Raw genomic sequence first — 15903 nt, 5'->3', positions numbered from 1 at the left:
GTCATAATTTCTCCACCAATAGATTCCAATCGGGAAGAAGGAATTCCTATTTTTCCAGAGGGAGATCCCAGACCTGGACTAACAAAGGGAAGCCACAGGGAAATCCAAAAAAGCGTCTTTGATGTTCTTACTATTGACACATCAACCATTGGGTCTGAAGCCATCAAGGCAATAGATGTTGCTACTGTAGTTATGTTGACACTACTTCACAGTTATGTATGTTTGGTGACAGATTGTCGTCTTTTTATGACATGTGGGCGGGGATTACCACTGATAAGTGGGTCCTATCTATTGTTGCCCACGGTTACGTTATTGAGTTTCTGGACCTTCCCAGGGCTGGACATGTTTGAAGTACCCCTTTCTCCCAACCGTTATGGGAAGAGATTCAAATGTTACTACAGAAGGGTGCTATTTCCCCCCTTAATTCGGTTGATGTTTCGTATTGTTTTTTCTCGCGTTATTTTCTGATTAAGAAACGTACTGGTGGCTTGAGACCTATTTTGGACCTAAGGTTACTAAATAAACATGTTCGACCAAGGAAGTTTCGCATGGTCACTCTCAATACTATATTGCCCTTATTATTTAAGGGAGCATGGTTTGCCACTATTGATTTAAAAGATGCCTATTTTCACTTATCTATTGCTAAACACCATCGTAGGTATTTTTCTTTTATGGTGGGGAATAGCCCATTTTGTTTCAATGTTTTACCTTTTGGTTTATTTGCTGCCCCAAGGGTATTCACTAAGTGTATGTCTGTTGTGGCGGCATACCTACACACGAGGGGAATTTCGGTCTACCCCTATATAGATGATTGGTTAGTGGTGGCCGAATCACGTGTCCTACTTCAGTCACAACTTTCTATTATTTTGTCTCTTATACAGTCGCTAGGACTCGTGATCAACATGGAAAAATCGGCACTGGTCCCAACTCAACAAATCCAATTTATAGGCGCTCTTTTGGATTCCACGACCGAAAGGGCCTATCTTCCAGAGGACCGATTTATCAACCTGCAGGCCATGGTCCAACAAGCTGTCCATGCTCCATGTCTTACAGCCAAGCAGGTCCAGATACTTTTGGGACATATGGCTTCTGCAACTGCGGTCATACCGTATGCCAGATTGCGTATGCGCCCGCTACAATCAAAGGGAAGCCACAGGGAAATCCAAAAAAGTGTCTTTGACGTTCTTACTATTGACACATCAACCATTGGGTCTGAGGCCATCAAGGCAATAGATGTTGCTACTGTTGTTAATTCCGCTAGTTATGTTGACACTACTTCACAGTTATGTATGTTTGGTGACAGATTGTCGTCTTTTTATGACATGTGGGCGGGGATTACCACTGATAAGTGGGTCCTATCTATTGTTGCCCACAGTTACGTTATTGAGTTTCTGGACCTTCCCAGGGTTGGACATGTTCGAAGTACCCCTTTCTCCCAACCATTATGGGAAGAGATTCAAATGTTACTACAGAAGGGTGCTATTTCCCCCCTTAATTGACTCCTTCTGGTTCTGCTGACTCCTTCTGGTTCCCAGGACGATGAGGCCCGGCTGGGCGAAGATAATGAGGTAACCGGCCTTGAAGATAGTAGTGGAGGTTTGATTAGAGAAGGCCGGTTACAATTAAGAGTTCGAAGAAGCACACGCCTTGCCAACAAGCATGAAGCTAGAGGTCAACGTAATGCTTTCATGTTGGGAAAACTTTTTAATGATTTGGGCGAAGGGCATTCTCTGTCAGTCCAATGTGGCTTCTACCCTGTTAACTTTTGTGGAATTACCTTGGCTTTTACAGAAAGCTCCTGGCTCCTTGGGATTTTGATTTTGATCCTGATTTCTTGGAGACCTTGTCTTGCTGCCATGGGTGCTTGTTTAACCAATGCTTAAGGACTATGCTTCATGTTATTTGCCTTTGGAACCTGGATACCTTGCCTTTGCATTTAAGACTCTGTTTTGCTCAATGAACTTTACTTCTTTATTTCCCTGTTTTGATTTTGCTTTTTCTCAATAAATTCCAAAATCTACAACCTTGGTGTGTGGTGGTGTCTTGGGCAAGGTGAATCTATTCTGAGCTGCAACAAACCCACTCTTTCACCCTCCCCTTTAATGACATCCCATATTGACTGGTGAAGGGTTGTCCCTTTGCTCCATGGAGCTGTCATACATATTTTATAACCCCTGCAATGATGGACTATCCTCTCAAACCTACCTTTGAAGTCGAGCAGCCCCAACGAAAGAGGGCATTTCCAAGGCAGCGAGTGAGGACATGTCCAGTCTTCTCTTCATTGTGGGGCATTTTGGATGGATGAAAGAAAGAGAGTTGGGTTGTTGTAGGTTTTTCGGGGTGTCTGGCCATGTTCCAGAAGCATTCTCTTCTGACGTTTTGCCTGCATCTTTGGCAGGCATCTTCAGAGATTGTGAGGTCTGTTGGAAACTAGGAAAATTGGGTTTATATATGTGTGGAATAATGTCCAGGGTGGGAGAAAGAACTCTTTTCTCTTGGAAGTAAGTGTGAATGTGTCAGTTGGCCACCATGATTAGCATTTGATGGCCTGACAGTTTTTAGGTGTGGCTTGTAACTGCCTGGGGGAATCCTTACCAATATTTAAAAACTCTAAAATCATAACAGTAAATAAAGAACAATCTCAAAAAACAGAGGAATTCCAGAAAAGAAACAATCAGGGTCAGACAATCATCTCCCATCAAAAGATTCTCCCAGGCAGTGAAAAGCCAGACCTTGAAACTGCTAGGCCATTACATGCTAATCAAGGTGGCCAATTGACACATTCACACCTAGATCCAACAGGAAAGAGTTCTTTCTTCCACCCTGGACATCATTCCCCGCACACACCCAAATCCTTGTTGAGAGGTGATTAGTTGTCCCTGATTGTTTCTTGTCTGGAGTTCCCCTGTGTTTGAGTGTTGTTCTTTATTTACTGTCCTGATTCTAGAGTTTTTTTTAATACTGGTATCCAGATTGTGTTCATTTCTATGGTTTCTTCCTTTCTGTTGAAATTGTCCACATGCTTGTGGATTTCAGTGGCATCTCTGTGTAGTCTGACATGGTGGTTGTGAGAGTGGTCCAGCATTTCTGTGTTCTCAAATAATATGCAATGTCCAGGTTGGTTCATGAAAATGAATAAAATTATTATCATTATTATATACACCAGTATTATTTGAAACACAACAAGATGAGTCCACAGCAGACAAGATCACTCTGCTGGCTGTTGTATTGGATCACACATCGGACACTTCCCAAGTGTCTAGGATGTGTATCGGCGAATAACGTGTGCAGGTCCCAGTAAGGTGGCCTTCTGCAGCTGGCAGATGGTAATCTTGTCAGCGCCGATTGTGTTTAAGTGCAGGCCAAGGTCTTTAGGCACTGCACCCAGTGTGCCAATCACCACTGGGACCCCCTTGACTGGCTTGTGCCAGAGTCTTTGCAGTTCAATCCTCATATCGCATCAGCTTTTCCTGTTGTTTCTCTGCAATCCTGCTGTCACCTGTCATCAACAATCCATACTGGGACTTCCAGATTCAGATTATTATTATTATTATTATTATTATTATTATTATTATTATTATATAAGCCTGTATTTTTATTTACACCATTATTATTTGAAACACAACAAGATTAGTACACAAGATCACAAGGCGAGTCCAACTCTGGGGGTTGGTGCTCATCTCCATTTCTAAGCTAAAGAGCCGCCATTGATCTATGTACATTTGCATGTTTTCAAAGTGCTAGGTTGGCAGAAGCTGGGACTGACATCGGAAGCACACCGCACTGCTCCCTGGATTCGAACCTGCGACCTTTTGGTCAAAAAGCTCAGCAGCTCAGCGGTTTAGCCCACTGTGCAACCAGGGGCTCCCATAATAATAATAATAATAATAATAATAATAATAATAATAATAATAATAATAATAGAAACATAGCAAGACGAGTCCACAGCAAACAAGATCATTCTGTTGGCTGTTGTATTGGATCACACGTCGGACACTTCCCAAGTGTCTAGGACTGTTTGATGTAATGGCGAATAATGTGTTCCCAGTAATGTGGTCTTTTGCATCTGGCAGGTGGTAATTTTGTCAGTGCTGATTGTGTTTAAGTGCAGGCCAAGGTCTTTAGGCACTGCACCCAGTGTGCCGATCACCACTGGGATCACTTTGACTGGCCTGTGCCAGAGTTGTTATCTTCTTCTACTTCTTCTTCTTCTTATTACACCATTACTACTACTACTGTTACTACTACTACTACTACTACTACTAGACCAGGATTATTATTATTATTATTATTATTATTATTATTATTATTATTAGAAACACAACAAGATGAGTCCACACCAGACACTCTGCTGGCTGTTGAATTGGATCATACGTCGGACACTTCCCAAGTGTCTAGGACTGTGTGATGTATCGGCGAATAGTGTGTGCAGACCCTATTATTATTATTATTATTATTATTAGAAACACAACAAGATGAGTTCACAGCAGACACTCTTCTGACTGTTGAATTGGATCATACGTCGGACACTTCCCAAGTGTCTAGGACTGTGTGATGTATCGGCGAATAGTGTGTGCAGAACCTATTATTATTATTATTATTATTATTATTATTATTATTATTAGAAACACAACAAGATGAGTCCACAGCAGACACTCTTCTGACTGTTGAATTGGATCACACGTTGGACACTTCCCAAGTGTCTAGGTGTGATGTATCGGTGATTATTATTATTATTATTATTATTATTATTATTATTATTATATAGACTGGGCCACAGCAATACGCTTCCTCGCCCGCATCACTGTCATTGCTCATCTGATGTTGAGACTCAGCGTCCTGGCACCGTATCTACTACTGGTTTCAGGAGAAGGAGGAGTGAGGCTGAATCTGAACTTCTGTTTCCTTTTCGGCTGAGCTCAAGCCTGGAAGATCCGGATTACTGACTGTTTGTTTACCTGCCTGAAGGTTCCTTTGAGTTGCTAATTTTCACTGCTGTTAAGTGCCTTTTTTGTTGTACCTCATTAAAGACTATTATTAGCATTTCTAGTGCTGTGAAAGACATTATCTGTGCTCTAAGTCTCAACATCTGAAGCATTTCTACACAGCTTTAGGATGTAAAGAAACCCAGAAACATAGATCAGACCTGTGGAAGGAAACGTATTTGTTAAAGAAATGCCCGGAAATGTCTTTTCACTTCTTTTTATTTGACTCCATAAATATTTTTTTCATAAGGCTCAGTGTCTTTACAACACTTCTTTTTTTAAAACACTGTTTGTTTTGTTTTTGTTTTTAATACACACAACTCTGACATTTGTTTGACAGGAGGGGCCAAACAATCCCATAGAAACGAAAAGAAGAGAACCGGCAAGTGGGAGTCGGCCGGGCGGACCCAAATCCTGTGTTCGTCCGCCGGATCAGACGGCAAACAGCTCCCTCCCACCAAAAAGAAGGAAAGAAAATATATATTAAAAATGAAAAATCTCAGCATTTGGCCTCAAAACTAGGGACGCTGTCCTCGCTGCCCTTTTGCGCCCGCTCTCCGGCGTGAGTCCATCTCTTGGTTCGTCATGCTCCGAAGCGCCGACATCCGCTCGAGGAAAGAGAAGCTTGGTGATGTCATGCAAAACTTACAATAGCTACTAAATATACATGTTCCCTGAAATGTAGCTGCAATGGGGAGAAAGATGACTTGAGCATAAAGAGAACAAAACCAGAAACTCAAAAGCACCACAGTGTACTATCAATAACATTGCGACGGAGGGGGAAATTCCCCCATCCGAGGAACTGAAACCGATTTCAAATATATTGTTGTTGTTTTCTTGTTCTTCGTCTTCTATTTATTGTCTATTTACAACTGTGAGATGCGCTGAGGTTGACTCTTGCGGGCCTTCTTCCCTTTCCCCTCTTTACAATTCGAAAAGAAGGTAAAGGGGACGATAAATCCGTTGTGTTTGCAAAGTCAAGGTGGCGGGTTGAATGGGAAAAGGTCAAAACCTCTTCGCCAGGTATCCGGGATGAAGCCAGAGGGATTCGGATTGTGCAATGGGTCGTGGCAACCTTCTGAGATGGCTACTCGGTGGCACTCCGTGAAATGGTCCCTTGGTCGTGGAGAGGAACATCGACGTCTCCATGGTGGACTTCCTCACTCACGGTGATTCCTCCGACACCTCCCTTCCCACTTTGGATCAGATCAGAAGCTTTGGAGGACACAAGCCAGCCAGCTCAACTTGGCCCTGGTCCTCCTCATCAAAAGCAATGGTAGGTAGGTAGTAAAACTGGAACCCAGACAGCTCCTTCTTCACCTCAAGGGTGCTTCATTCCACGTAGCACCGTGATGACATTTGGAAAGGAGGCGTCTTTCTCAGATGCTGCGATTCAGGACAAATGCACCCCTTGCGGGATATGTTTTGGCACTCATTCCGGGTGCAATGGGGTGGGTTTTTTCCCCCACCCCAGAGCTCTTGCCAGACCAAGCGAGTCTTGACTTATGATGCAAATAATGGTGTGACGATGTTGGTTTCTTTTGTTTTGTTTGTTTGTTTCCCCCTAGTGCTGAACATTTAGGAAGCCTCTTCTCATAAAAAGAATGGAGGTCTCATTTTCGCTCTCTGAGGCACAAAACAGCAAATGAACAGGCTTAACGGATGATGCGCTGGTTAGTTCCCCTCCCCGCTCCGACAGCCCCCAACCCTCCAAGCATTTCAAAAGCAAAAGGGTAAGTAAGCAAAAGGTGGGCATCTAGTCCTCTCTTTCCTGCTCTTCCTAGCACTCTGTCGTTCTCTCTCCTCTTGGTCCAATTCATACACATTGACCCGGTTAAGCCAATACAGTAAACACACAGGTCTTAAGGAGAACCTGCTCCATTATCCATGGGAAAATACCCTATATGCTCATGTATAAGTTGAGAAATTTAGGTTTGAAAAAATCAACTCTGTTGGAGTTCAGCCAGTGATTGTGTTTCAGGGTCAGGGTGCTTTGGATGTGGGGAATCTTGACAGATTTTTTGCAGCCACATCACATTGTTGGCTCATGGAGTTCAGAATTTTCTTTGATTGTAGATGAACTATAAATTTGCAGACGACACCAAATTGGGAGGGAGAGCCAATACTCCAGAGGACAGGAGCAGGATTCAAAGCGATCTTGACAGATTAGAGAGATGAAGGGCCAAAACTAACAAAATGAAGTTCAACAGGGACAAATGCAAGATACTCCACTTTGGCAGGAAAAACGAAATGCAAAGATACAGAATGGGGGACGATGAGGCCTGGCTCGAGAGCAGGACGTGTGAAAACGATCTTGGAGTCCTTGTGGACAAAAAGTTAAACATGAGCCAGGAATGTGATGTGGCGACAAAAAATGCCAATGGGATTTTGGCCTGCATCAAGAGGAGCATAGTGTCTAGATCTAGGGAAGTCATGCTACCCCTCTATTCTGCTTTCGTTAGACCACACCTGGAATATTGTGTCCAATTCTGGGCACCACAATTCAAAAGAGATATTGACAAGCTGGAATATGTCCAGAGGAGAGCGACTAAAATGATTAAGGGTCTAGAGAACAAGCCCTATGAGGAGCGGCTTAAGGAGCTGGGCATGTTTAGCCTGAAGAAGAGAAGGCTGAGAGGAGATATGATAGCCTTGGATAAATATGTGAAAGGAAGCCACAGGGAGGAGGGAGCAAGCTTGTTTTCTGCTTCCCTGGAGACTAGGACGCAATGGAACAATGGCTTCAAACTACAAGAGAGGAGATTCCATCTGAACATGAGGAAGAACTTCCTGACTGTGAGAGCCGTTCAGCAGTGGGACTCTCTGCCCCGGAGTGTGGTGGAGGCTCCTTCTTTGGAAGCTTTTAAACAGAGGCTGTATGGCCATCTGTCAGGGGTGATTTGAATGCAACATTCCTGCTTCTTGGCAGGGGGTTGGACTGGATGGCCCATGAGGTCTCTTCCAACTCTTTGATTCTATGATTCTATGAACGATGTAAATGAGGTTCAAGTTGGCCATGGTTTGGTCAGTGATATTGATGCAGAGAATGACATAGAGACACCTGTTCAAAGTGTAGTTTCCCATGAGAATGTTCCTAAAGGGTATAGGGATGATGGTTTACTATGATTCTATGCAAGGAATCAGTAAGTATATGCATCAACTGTAAAATAAGATGCATGAAGCTGATTGGCTGGCCAGTGCCCGGGGAGATGGCTGAGCCTAGGACTTTTGGTTACTGTTACATTTTTGTTCAGGCTTGAGCTATGCAAGTGTTCAGCAGAGAGAGATAAAGAGGGAAGCAGAGACTGATTTACTTCTTGGCTGCTGAAAGAATGTCACAGAAAGGACCATTTTAAATCTCTCATAAAAGGACATTTAGTGAGTTGATGCAACTGATCATATTGTACATATGTTGTTCTGAACTAAGAAGGGTAAACCACTTGTTCTTTGCTGTTCACCTGCATGGCATATTTTTGTCATGTATCATGTTCTGCAGTTGATGGTGGTTTGTGGTGGTAGGCCTAGCAGTTGGTGATGGAAGGGTTAATGTAAGTCTTAGTTCTAAAGGGTTGAGTAATCTGTAAGTAAGAGTGCATGGGTGAAAGCAATTAAGGGAGGAGGTATGCAAGAGATGGTTTGCAACTGGGTGTTTCTGGATATAAAGAGCTACCCTTGAGACTGATCTTCAGGATAAAAGTATTTGTTTTATCTTGGTGGTAGATGCTGCTGGTTTCCCCCCAGGTTTGTGGATTTTCAGTATCCTGGCCTGTTTCCTGTATTCTTGGAACCCTGGAACCTTGAATCTTTGGATTGGCTTTTGACTACGGTATAGACTTTTGATCCCTGGACTTTGCTTACTGAACTCTCAGCTGGACTGGACCTTTAGACTACGGAGTTATCTTGAATCTGCAACAGTGCTTGCTGTTTTTGTTCTATATTCTGTGGTTGAGTGCAATCTTTACGTTTTATATTTTGGAAATATAAGCAGGAAAATTGCATTCGAAGCACCCCCGACAGATGGCCATTCAGCCTCTGTTTAAAAGCCTCCAAAGAAGGAGTCTCCACTACACTGGGGCAGAGAGTTCCATTGCTGAACGGCTCTCACAGTCAAGAAGTTCTTCCTAATGTTCAGATGGAATCTCCTTTCTTGTGGTTTGAAGGCATTGTTCCACGTCCTAGTCTCCAGGGCAGCAGAAAACAAGCTTGCTCCCCAGAATCTTGGGCTGACAGCTGGGGCTGACAGCGGAAGCTCACGCCGCTCCCCGGATTTGAACCTGTGACCTTTCGGTAACAAGCTCAGTGGTTTAACCCACTATTTAAATAGTATATTTACTAGGCTTGGGCGATCCAGTTCGTTAATTTCGTAATTCGTTATTGATTCGTATTTAAATTAGCTTACGATCCAATATCGAGCCATGCAGGAATAGTGTGAGGAGTAATTAAGAATCGAAACATTTTTTTCTAATTTTCGTAAGTTTTTCGTAATTTTTTCGTATTTTTTTCGTAATTTTTTCGTAATTATTTCGTAATTACTTTGTAATTATTTCGTAATTATTTTCGTATGTCTGGTGCAAGTTTTACAATCTCGCATTTACCCCACTTCCGGTGCCTTTGCTCTGCTGCTTCCCTCCTCTTTCCTCATGCTTCTTCTTGCCTCACTCTGGGCTGCACTGGGCTACCTTCCTTCCTTCCTTCCTTCCTTCCTTCCTTCCTTCCTTCCAGCTGGCAAATCCCACATTCCTCCCTCCCTCCCTCCTCTTTCTCCTGGCATCCTTCTTGCCCAAAATGTCTCATTACTTTATTTTTCATACCCTCACTCTATGCCACAGGAATGCGTTGCCAGGTACAGCTAGTATATAATATAATATAATATAATATAATATAATATAATATAATATAATATAATATATATAATATAATATTATTATAATAATATATAATATAATAATAATATAATAATATAATGTAATATATAATAATATAATAAAATATACAATAATATAATATAATAATATTATAATATAATATACAACAATATAATATAATAATATTATATTATATTATATTATATTATATTATATTATATTATATTATATTATATTATATTATACAATATAATACAATACAATACAATATAATACAGTCAACAACAGAGGAAGAGGGAAGCTTCAGAAGTTGCCCCTGTCCTGTTTGGAGGTTTTTTTTTAGCATATTGCGCAATTGCGTCCGCCATTAACGAATCGATTCGTAATTTACGAAATTTCGGAAATTTTGTAATTTTGAAATCTTAAATTTCGGAAGTCCTCAGAATTTCGAAACTCTAGCGCACCCTAGAAACGAAACGAGTTTAGAACTGATTTTTTTCTTGATCGCCCAAGCCTAATATTTACACTTTTGGTTGTGGGCACCATGGTGTGCCGGTTGTTAGCCGCCCTGAGTCCCTCTGCGGAGGTCGAGATAGGACCGGATACAAATGCTCGAAATAAATAACTAATTTTTTTTGTTATTATGTGTGCATTGGTTGTTGTATTCAGGTATTGAATGTTTACCTTTTTGTGATTGGAATCCGCCCTGAGTCCCTTCGGGGAGATAGGGCAGAATATAAATACAGTTTTATTATTGTCGAAGGCTTTCATGGCTGGAATCACTAGGTTCTTGTGGGTTTTTTTCGGGCTATAGGGCCATTTTCTAGAGGCATTTCTCCTGACGTTTCGCCTGCATCTATGGCAAGCATCCTCACTACCTCTGAGGATGCTTGCCATAGATGCAGGCGAAACGTCAGGAGAAATGCCTCTAGAAAATGGCTCTATAGTTTTATTATTATTTGGGGCATGTGTTCTAATTCTTTGGTGAGCTCCAACCACAGTGGATTCACCATCCTGCCAACATGGAAACTGGCAGCCACCATTGCCAGGAACCTCACTTGGGAGAGTAATAATAATAATAATAATAATAATAATAATACTTTATTTATACCCCACCAACATCTCCATTGGTCGCTCCAGAAACACAGCATCAGGCTGCGTCTGCAGATCTGATGCTTTAACAACTGGGAGAAATATTTTTCGATTACTGAAGCAACGATCCTTTCGCTAATAGCTCGTTATTACTGGCTAATGGAGTAATGCAGACCTCCGGCGAAAACAAAGGATCGGCAGAACAGGCCAGATTGCGCGGACTCTAAAATAGTTTGTGGTCACTGAGACCAGTGCATCTCTAAATGGCAACCAATGGCATGGAAAAGCTGTCTCGCCTGCAGGGGAGATGGGGCAGAACGAATGGGTTTTTCCCTTGATAATGGGCTATCGCTTGAGAACCAAGACGCGTCTCAATCTATACTAATCTATACTATCTTTAGATTCTCTTGGTTGCATCCTTTAGAGAACTGAGTACATGAAGCAGGCAGAAAAAGGTAAATAAGGGGGGAAAACAGAATGTGCAACCAAAATAAGAATAATGTATTGTCGAAGGCTTTCATGGCCGGAATCACTGGGTTGCTGTGAGTTTTCCAGGAAGTCTAGCCATGTTCCAGAAGCATTCTCTCCTGACATTTTGCCTGCATCTATGGCAGGCATCCTCAGACATTGTGAGATCTGTTGGAAACTAGGAAAATTGGGTTTATATACCTGTGGAATGATGTCCAGGTGGGAGAAAGAACTCTTGCTTGTTGCAAATGGCCACCTTGATTAGCATTGAACAGCATTGCAGCTTCAAGGCTTGGCTGCTTCCTGCTTGTGGGAATCGTTTGCTCAGAGGTATTAGCACCAACTATTGCTCTGGGCCAGAGTGAAGAGTGGGGGGGGGGGGGGCAATTCTCATAATATAATATAATATAATATATTGTATAAAAAGGTAAAGGTTGTCCCCTGACATTAAGTCCAGTCATATCTGACTCTGGGGTGTGGTGCTCATCTCCATTTCGAAGCCGAAGAGCCGTCGTTGTCCTTAGACACCTCCAACTCCAGACAAGAAACAATCAAGGACAGCTAATCACCTCCCAGCAAAGGATTCTCCCAGGCAGTAAGAAGCCAGAGGCTTGCCCAGGGGATGCCTGGATGATTTGATGTTTTTATCATCCTTGTGGGAGGCTTCTCTCACAAGCTGGAGCTGATAGAGGGAGCTCATCCGCCTCTCCCCAGATTCGAACCTGCGACCTGTTGGTCTTCAGTCCTGCTGGCACAGGGCTTTAATCCACTGCGCCACCGGGGGCTCATCAATAAATGTAATAATAATAATAATAATAATAATTATTATTATTATTATTATTATTATTATTAACCAAGGTGCCCAATTGAAACATTCACACCTGCCTCAAACAGGCAAGAGTTCTTTCTCCCACCCTGGACCTTCCACAGATATATAAACCTCCCTTGCTTAGTTTCCAACAGACCTCATAACCTCTAGGGATGCCTGCCATAGATGTGGGCGAAATGTCAGGAGAGAATGCTTCTGGAACATGGTCATGCAACCCAGAAAACTCACAGCAACCCAAAATAAGAACATGTTAGTAGACGGGGTTATAATCCAAACACATATTAAGAATGAAAGAAAGAAAGAAAGCACAGGTAAAAGGAATACAGCGAGAGCAGCCAAAGAGAACGATTTTCTTGCATTGCAAACAAACTGGAGTCCATCCCATTTTCTCTTTTCCTATCCCATTCTCCTAGGTCTGAAGCTACCCAGCATTTCTGCTTTGCAACCTGTCTTTTCCCAAGGAAAGGAACACAATGGAGTGTCCAGATCGGAAAAGCCATGCATCGGCTTGCCATCCCTGTACAGCAAACCATTAGAGCAATCGAAGAACGAAGCAGCCTATTCATGGAACAGTGCGCTGGGGAGCATGGATGCAAAATGGAACGGAATGTGGGAGGAACAGACGTCGCACAAAAAAGAAAAGAAACAAAACTCGGCACATTCAGTGTTGCATTCGCCTTAGCAAGTCATTGGAGCTCATTCCGTCGGCATCAACGAGACCCGTCGACAGGCACCCCATGCCCAGCACAACGAGGACAGGAAGAGATCCCAGGAGGTTTGCATCCATGACCGGTCAGAGGAATGAGACGGAAGGAAAAGAGCGCTGTCTTTTCCGTCCTGGTCCCCATCCCCGTTCGAAGGGAAGGCAATCCATAAATAACATTCAGAAAGGAAATATACACTTGTATGGAACATGTCAGAGGCGGGGATGTGCGGCGAACAAGAAACAACTCCGAGACACAACACAAAGTATATATAAAAAAAGAAAAGAAGAGCCATAACAACAAACAGTGACTCCGATGGCGCCCAAATCAAATAGGTTACATGGTCAGAAGTACTTGGTGCTTCTGGGGATATAATAGCAGGGATTCTTACCCCAAAATAACAACAGCAAAAACATTTTTGGTCCTTCAAAGTATATATATATATATATATATATATATATATATATGATTTTGTTTAAGTTGCAACAGTGCTTTTCCAAAAAAAGGTCCATCTATAAATATAATTTTTATCGTTTTTTTAAATATTTTTTTAAAACTTTTTTTTCTTATTTCTTTAAAACTCTTCACTTCACTCTATATATTATTTTTTGAATGGCGTTAACCTGCTGAAGTTTTGCCAGAATGGGGACTGGCTGCGTTTGGGTTCGGCGAATTCGTAGACCTGGGTCGGGGCTATGCCGTCGGTCACCAAGTATTGTCCCTGATTTAGCGGATCCTGGGGTGGCGGGTAAGCGGGAGGAACAGATCGAGAATAGCCGACACCTGTATGGACCGGGAAAGAGAGGAAGGGGACGAGGGTGGGGACAGAAGGGGGAAAAAGATACACGTCAGGATATTCCAACTTCCAATCCCATGTGTGGTTATCAACGATGGACAATAGTCATGGATCTGGTATTTGGCTCATTTGTTTCTTTTGTGTTTTCGTTTTGTACCATTCATTCAGATGGCACAAAATGATACACCCTCCTCCTGTTCAGAAATATCAGTGAACAGAGTCAACAGAGTCCTCTTCCAATATTGAAACCACTACATCATGCTGGCTCTCATTGACTCTTGACCACCTTAAAAACAATTCCAGGGTCCAGTTTTGCACATGTCGGTAAAACATACATTTACCACCATGTCTTGGCACAAATACAGAAAGTAACGAAATTACAAACAGATTTACAACATTTTATAAGGAACTATACAAGGCAAAAAATATCCCGAAAGAACAAATCACAGAGTATATATGCAAATTAAACCTACAAAAATTAACTGAGGAACAAAGGGAAATCCTTAATGGTTCCATATCTATGTCAATTCAAAAATTAAGAAACAACAAAGCCCCCGGACCAGACGGCTACATTGCCATATTCTATAAAATATTTAAAAATGAACTTAGCCCCCTATTGCAGGAGATACTAAATAACATATTGGAGAAAAAAAACAATCCCAAATTCATGGGAAAAGGCGAACATTACGCTAATACAGGGGTCGGTTACCTTCGGCCCTCCAGGTGTGGTGGACTTCAACTCCCGCAATTCCTTGAGGCTCGGCATTCGCCCCAAAGGCTTACCTTGGCCCAACGAGGTTTGTTTGGCTCTTTTTCATGGAGGACGGGCAGCAAAGGGGGAGAGACGAGCGTAACATAGCTGTGCAGATGGCGAGGAAGGATGCGGAGCCCACAGACTGGCCTCGGAGGGAGAGAGCGGGCAGAAACCCCTGCGGGCAACGCGCCTCCTCCTCATCACTCAGCCGGCGTCATTGCTAGGGAGGGGGTCCATGCGGTGCGGTTGCTAAGGGCCGAAGCGGCGAGGAGGCGCGTTGCCCACAGGGGTTTCCGCCCGCTCTCTCCCTCCGAGGCCAGTCTGTGGGCTCCGCATCCTTCCTCGCCATCTGCACAGCTACGTTACGCTCGTCTCTCCCCCTTTGCTGCCCGTCCTCCATGAAAAAGAGCCAAACAAACCTCGTTGGGCCAAGGTAAGCCTTTGGGGCGAATGCCGAACCTCAAGGAATTGTGGGAGTTGAAGTCCACCACACCTGGAGGGCCGAAGGTTCCCCATGCCTGCGCTAATACATAAGGAAGGCACTGATCCCGTTGAAATCAAAAATTACAGGCCTATCTCTCTATTAAACGACTATAAAAAATTTACAATTATTATGGCGGAAAGACTCAAAAATTTTCTCAAAAATTTGATATCAGATGAACAAACAGGGTTTTTACCGAATAGGCAAATCAAAGATAATACCCGAATATTGATTGACACAATAGAATATTATGAAAAACATAATGAAAAACAATTGGCTTTACTATTTATTGATGCCGAAAAGGCATTTGATAAGACAAATTGGGATTACCTAAAAATACTACTAAAAGAAATTGATATTGGATATAAATTTACCAATGCTATAGAAGCCATTTATACAACACAAAAAGCAACACTGATAATCAACGGCCAAGAATCAAAAGAATCAATCAACATCACTCAAGGAACACATCAAGGATGTCCCCTATCCCCGCTCCTCTTTCTTCTTGTAATGGACAATCTGATCAAAAATATAAATGATGATAAAAAAAAATCTACAGGGAATGAAGATACAAAACAACAGTACAAATTGAGAGTCTATGCAGACGATGTAGTATGCATTATCGAAGACCCCTTGGCAAGTATTAATGACTGGACAGAAAAAATTGAAAATTTCGGAAAAGTAGCAGGCTTTAAACTTAATAAACAAAAAACAAAAATGATAACAAAGAATATATTTGTTTCTTTTGTGTTTTCATTTTGTACCATTCATTCAGATGGCACAAAATGATACACCCTCCTCCTGTTCAGAAATATCGGTGAAATGAAAGGTACTGTATATACTCGAGTATAAGCCAATCCAAATATAAACCGAGACACCTAATTTTACCACAAAAACTGGGAAAACGTATTGACTCAAGTATAACTCGA

The 15903-nt window shown here is 42.3% G+C and overlaps 1 protein-coding gene across 5 annotated transcripts in view; it reads right to left on the bottom strand.

Moving 5' to 3' along the window:
* Positions 1-5186: 5186 nt before the first annotated feature.
* The window catches only part of ARHGEF9 (Cdc42 guanine nucleotide exchange factor 9), a 298991-nt gene continuing 288274 nt past the window's right edge, over positions 5187-15903 (bottom strand). For 4 of the 5 annotated variants that reach the window (XM_067471665.1, XM_067471667.1, XM_067471669.1 and 1 more), the window contains one exon: positions 13446-13726. In XM_067471665.1, the coding sequence (XP_067327766.1) occupies positions 13545-13726 (182 nt within the window). In that variant the 3' untranslated portion in view covers positions 13446-13544. Of the gene's footprint in view, positions 6612-13445; positions 13727-15903 lie in introns of those variants that run through there. The other variant, XM_067471666.1, reaches the window with a different exon arrangement.

This window comes from Anolis sagrei, chromosome 10 (genome assembly GCF_037176765.1).
Source record: "Anolis sagrei isolate rAnoSag1 chromosome 10, rAnoSag1.mat, whole genome shotgun sequence".
Classification (NCBI taxonomy): domain Eukaryota; kingdom Metazoa; phylum Chordata; class Lepidosauria; order Squamata; family Dactyloidae; genus Anolis; species Anolis sagrei.
This window is presented reverse-complemented; position numbering and strand designations above follow the sequence as displayed.